Source organism: Hetaerina americana, unplaced genomic scaffold (assembly GCF_022747635.1).
Source record: "Hetaerina americana unplaced genomic scaffold, ioHetAmer1.1.p SCAF_61, whole genome shotgun sequence".
NCBI lineage: Eukaryota > Metazoa > Arthropoda > Insecta > Odonata > Calopterygidae > Hetaerina > Hetaerina americana.
In genome coordinates, this window is record NW_027287217.1 from 1,244,001 (window position 1) to 1,250,000 (window position 6,000).

Here is a 6,000-nt window from a genome sequence, read left to right on the forward strand (position 1 = left end):
GACATATCTAACACGGGACAAGAGGCTATTTTTCATGCCAGCGGGGGATTAAACGTAATTTCCTCTTCACCCTGTCTCTGAGTTACGCCAAAGAATGTAACGGGAATGAAGGGTCCGAGTTGAGACGCGGTCGCTGGATAATGGACATGACAACACTAAACAAAGAAGGCCGAAACAGTGCCTTCCTACCCTGGATGAAGGAACACTTAAAAATATCAAGACATACAAACACTTGGGTCAACCAAAGTAAGGAGATAAGACGAGGGCATGCATGCAATTCTTTCTGAAAAAATCCGCAAGAATCTGATATATCTGGCGTTAATACGAAAAATTGAGGTATTCCTTCCTATTTCAATCCATTTAATGTCATTTAAGACGAACTCAAAATTGAAATATTATCGGCAACAGTTCACATCCAGATTAAGGTCGACATTTTGATGGTTTCTTGCACTACACACTAAAGTTCTCCTGATATCTTAAAGTAACAGGACGCAAAATATCCTTAAGTTCCCTTTGCTACATATTGAAGTAATCCATACTTATTCGATGTATTACAACTTTCCACCTCCCTTGATATTTCATCCAAAATACTTATTTCTTTTCCTTCTTCCTACCTCGCTTTCCCAGCATCCTGACCCCTTTTACTGTCCAATCATGTGATGCTATAGAAAATAGTCAAATATTTCGGTATGAGCCAGGTCAAAAGACTTAATTTTTCTGAGAGCCAACTAAAGGAAAGTTAGCTCAGTTGTTTTAAACGTATTTTTAAGGTACAATGATGATAGATGAGTTTCGGTATAAGTAGAACTATTAACTTCCTTGGACGAACCATATGAGAACTACCACATGACCAATCATTCTCTTCATAGAACAAATCCATTGCTTCTGTCCCTTGACATGCATCCCCATCAACAACATCTTGGTTGTCCCAGAAATCGCCTTCATTTTGTTTTTTTGGCATAGCAACAAATATTCCGAGAGTTTCATAAAAACGAGAAAACTCGAACATAAACATTCGTGCACCGAACGGCAAACAAATTTTTAGCCTTATATTTTTCCGATATAAAAATGACATAACACAACCCGAATGGATTCTAAGAATAATCTGAATCATCTCATTAGTGTTCTAAGCAAAATATATGACAACGGAAAAGTAAAAAAAAATTCTACTTAGTCACGGGTACCTTCGGTCCTTGACCACTGCCAGACCCCTCTCATAAAACCTCACAGATCTTGCGATGTACCGAGGTTCAATCCATAGTCGGCGGACAGGTGCCTAGCAGGCGGTCCGAGTTTAGGCCGACCGGACCACGTGCTCTGCTAATGCTAGGAGAAACGGCAGAAACAGGCTTCGGACGCGTGCAAAATACGTCATTTGGAACGGGAAACCTATTTTCCTACAGCCTATCGACAAATCAGCGGTCGTTTCTTGCACTACCCACCCCGAAAAGCGTCTCCCAAAGAGACACCCTCCTGTCGTTATAGCATTGTACCTATAACAGCGTTCAAAATACTTCTCTACACTGAAATGTAGCCAGACCAATTGAGCAAATATATAGTAATGAATCACACTGTGTTCTCGACAATGCCAAGCAGTTGTCTTCGCCGACTGCACGCCTAACATTGTTGCGGCGATTCCCTGAACGAAACGAGACTGAGGGCGTATGGCAAATGGAGTAAGAGGGCCAAGCTTCGTGTCATTAATATTTTAGTACCTTGCAAGACACTCGCTAGGGTGTGTGGCAAGGGGTGAAAACACACAATCCGCACCGGAGATGATTTATCTCATTTCACCCGGATGATTCCGACATTGATGTGGTGATGATTGAAATCGAGACTTCAATGAGGAATTGCCATAACACGTGATTAATATTTGATAGAGATATATAAAAACTTTGTGATCTCCATAATAAGGTATTCATTCATTCCAACTACTTTTCCACCAATGTAAAACCTTCAGGCTCAAACACACAACGATCAATTAAGGATTGCACCAATCAGGGACACAGGGGCAAAATCCTCCTCGTCGATTCTCTCGAACAATTACATTCTATTTATCAACTCTCAAATTGCGAAAATTATCGCGACTGGGACAGGTTACTGCGAACAACCACACGCACAATATTAGCAGCCGAAGAAACCATGCTTAATTACTAGGCCGACGCATCAAATGTCAGGCGCGATGGATAGAAGTTGCCCAACGTAAGCATTTTAATAGCGCCGCCAGCGCAGTTACAAATTAATGACAGGTGCATGAAGAATAAGCACAAAACCAGTTTGTTTTAACAAAATGTTGCAACCATAAGGGAGGCACTCGGACGTGTCGCAAGATCCATTTATGCAACGCGATTTCAAATTCGTTTGACCTTATAAGCGTGACCCGTTGCCCCGTGTAACATGTTACACTGTCGAAGTAAATGCTCGCCCCAACGTAACGCGAAGTTAAACCGAGATGCACGACTAAATTCATCCGCAAGCAATAATAGCGAAGATTAAGCGATACGTTCGTCTCGAATTCGTTCACATAATTGTTATCGCGAAACAAGAGAGGCATACTTCACGCAAATGAACGAAACAGCAGGAGCGGTACCCGGCAGGTACCACGTCCCACCAGTCCCTCGCCATTCCTCTTCTCCGTTCATTCGCTGCTAACTCGTAAATACACCCAGGACATCGGTACATGTTGCGCAACACTGGACAATCGCCCTCCTCAACAATAGCTCAATCGTTTGTCAACAATTGCCACGAGATGAACGAACGAGCCAAGAACCGAACTGAACCTGGAATCATTCCAGTCGAATCGGGTGCAACGGAACGAAACTGTGACACGGTCGTAACCGACAATATTAATTTTACAACACACTCAAAATTTCCAAAAGAATATATTTTACTTTTACGCAACGAAATTTTGAATGAACCTTGGTGAACTAAAACAACGATACAACACCATTTCTTTGTTGCGCAACGCATATACTGCAATAGAATTCAAGTTGGCCCTATCACCACAAGTCTGAAAGCAGGATAACACGACAAACACGACTATCTTGACACTAAGCTTGTGTTTGTTGAACAGATTCCCGTAGAGAAAATGTATATATCTAGCACGGGGCAATTTGGGATAACACTCCGATACAATATAGATACGTATTGATCTAAATTAATCACACCTTCGAATTCTTAATTAGATCACATGTGGGATTACTAAGACTTAATCTAGAGAAAACAAATGGAGAGCGTAATATAATTAAGTTATATTTTCTCATGGCTTTAATATGGATTATTATACGTAGAAGCATTGTATAACGGACAATTACCTAATGGAGGAAGAGGGGAAAATCATAAAATGGATATAGGGTAGGTAAACGCTGCTATGGAAGGCAGAAAGTGTGCAAGGGAGAAAATGGAAGAAGATGGGAAAGTAGATTGAAAAAAATGTGTCGAAACGGTTGGACGATATTTTGGAGGGGAAAACCAACCAACGACATCGTTTCCTGAGTTATTCTGATTATATTAATGACCCCCTCTATCCCAACGAAGCTGATTTAGCATATTGACATGCTAAATAATGGCTAGTACTAGTGACATCAATGCCATCTATTATTATGATTTTGTGTTTTAATTACGCGTGAAGCCGGTTCAATTAATATCCGATCAACATTTTAAATACATTATTTCGAACAAGTCAGTAGATTCTATGAAATCAATGGACACATCCTTTAAATAATGCCAATTATTGTTCACAAATGCCAGCATGAATGATTAAGATAAACATCTCCAGTCGAAACGGAATACCTCCACTAATAAATACTTCCGACGTTACTACAAATGACACAACAAGATACAGTTTCATTCCAAAGATCAATATTTACATTTGGACAAACGAAAAGAATGAATACCTTTGGCGTATTTCTGCGTAAACTTTCATTAAATTGAGAATCAAAAGCGAAATCCTTAGAATCATAACAGTAATTACCATTTAAACTTGGTTATTCACAAGGTATGACTGTTGATCAAGTGACTGCGGTGAAACGAAAGGGAGGTTTCCGCGCCCAAGTTTCTGAAGGTTGCATCTCGGCATAAAAAGGCAATATTTCAAACCGTAGACGTTGTTTTGGCAAATAGCCACTTCCCAGTCCATGATATTCTGGTGATGTGTGGACGTACCCTGTTTTCTTGCTCAACATCTACGCTTAAGAATGTGTTAAATACACATGCAAGATCGCCGGGCGCGGTACTGAAGGTTTGTTTTATTTATCTCACCTTCGCAACGTATTCCTCTCGCGTGTGGATGTCGACGCATCGGTAGAGTGTGCTGCCCTCGACCTGGTCCAGGAGGAGATACTTGTCGCCAACGATGGCTGGGGTTGTGAGGTCGCCGGAGGCGGCTGGACACACGGGGGTGGGAGTCACTGTGGGCGCGGGGGCAGGGGGAGAGGGGGTGGGCCGACGGTCCTCGTCCTCCTTACGGGCGTCCGAGGCCGTCGCCGCACCGGCCGGCGAATTCTGGACCGCGACGCCGCCGGGCTGCGGGGAATCAACGTCCAGCCTCGTGGGGGCTCTCTGTGTGGTGCACACCAGACGGTGGTGCTTGTAAGGGTGGTGCCGGGACAGCGGGCTCCGACCCCGGCGCACCACGATTAGCTTGCGAGGCGGCATAGCTACCTATGCAAGGCGACCAATGCTATTACTCCGGCAATCGCGATTGCTACTTCACTATGATACCACCAAAAATGATGCACACGAGGTTTGCCTTGTAGCGCGTGGTGGGAGGATCGATGTTGGGGGACTCACAGCACTGGTAGATAAGATGAACACGGCAAGTGGTGGAATAAAATACGTAGTTGTAACGAATAAAGAACACGGAAGCACACTATGATCTGCGATGGCACGAGAGAAACGTCCTTCGGGCAGGTAAATCCGCGGTCGAAGCTTCGCTATCCCTTCGCGCCAAAACAGTCGGTTGTCGGAGCACTTCACACGCCGGTCGGGACGAGATTTTTAAATCCAAAGGGGGGAAAGGAGGGGTCCGCAGGGGGGTCGTGAGGGGGATTGTATCCAGTACGAGCAGTGTAATGAGTAGTGGTAATATCCAGTCACAATAGAGGCGACGGTTGGAGAGATTTTGAATCACCGGGCAAACAGGAAAGCTCTCTCCTTACTGGCTGGGCGGGAAAACCAACGGAATCCACGGCGAATCGATTGTTGTTGACCGACGCCGAACGTAATTATAACCTGGAAGAATCAAACAGAGAGAGTGAGACACGTTAGAAGCGAAAATTTTAGATATTTAGAAGGACTAAGGCTGTCACCCTAGCAAAATCGACGGTCATGGACTTCGCTAAACAAAATCACAAAACACCTATAATCACCAAAACTTGGCAGCAATTTAAATACGAACATGGCAGGCAAAAAATTGTAATTCTACCATCATATCCTCGCGAACATATAAATACATTATGAGTCTATTGATTTTTGCTACCATCAGACTTCAGCTTTCGAAGAAAAGCAAGGAATAGGGGACGAAAGAAATGCTTCATGGAGGAAAGGCATCTTCACCTTCACATCGGCCGGCACGACGGCTATGGCGGGATTAGCACAACCGTGACCTCGTGCTGAATGAAAAGGGTTAACGCACCGCACACACTTATCGGCGGAACACTTCGTTTGTTGAAAAATCACCACTGCATTCCACAAGCACTTCACCAATATACTCATATACATACATCAGAACGGACACTATATCATATTACACTTCCTAATATCCAGCTAGCGCTTCGACCGAGACTGCCTTGTCTTGGATTACCTTTTAAGAAGCACAAAACGTGAGTCCATTCGGGAATTAAAAATAATTGACCACTGATAAAGCCGCCAATGGAATACGAGTGTGGAAATAAGACGAGTCGAGAAAGAAGGATAGAGAATGAAGGCTTATGTTTAGATACACACTCACCTTAGTTAGTATTCCGGGTAGTTCTGGACGAGCAGATAAATACAGATATT

General features: G+C 43.4%; 1 protein-coding gene across 1 annotated transcript in view; it reads right to left on the reverse strand.

Moving 5' to 3' along the window:
* The window catches only part of LOC139695632 (tribbles homolog 2-like), a 202,339-nt gene that overhangs the window by 196,084 nt on the left and 255 nt on the right, over window positions 1-6,000 (reverse strand). Inside the window, exons 1-2 of the mRNA XM_071594441.1 lie at window positions 5,951-6,000; window positions 4,261-5,232 (exon numbers count right to left, since the gene is read on the reverse strand). The exon at window positions 5,951-6,000 is cut by the window's right edge and continues 255 nt beyond it. Coding sequence (XP_071450542.1) covers window positions 4,261-4,656 — 396 coding nt within the window. The 5' untranslated portion in view covers window positions 4,657-5,232; window positions 5,951-6,000. The remainder of the gene's footprint in view (window positions 1-4,260; window positions 5,233-5,950) is intronic.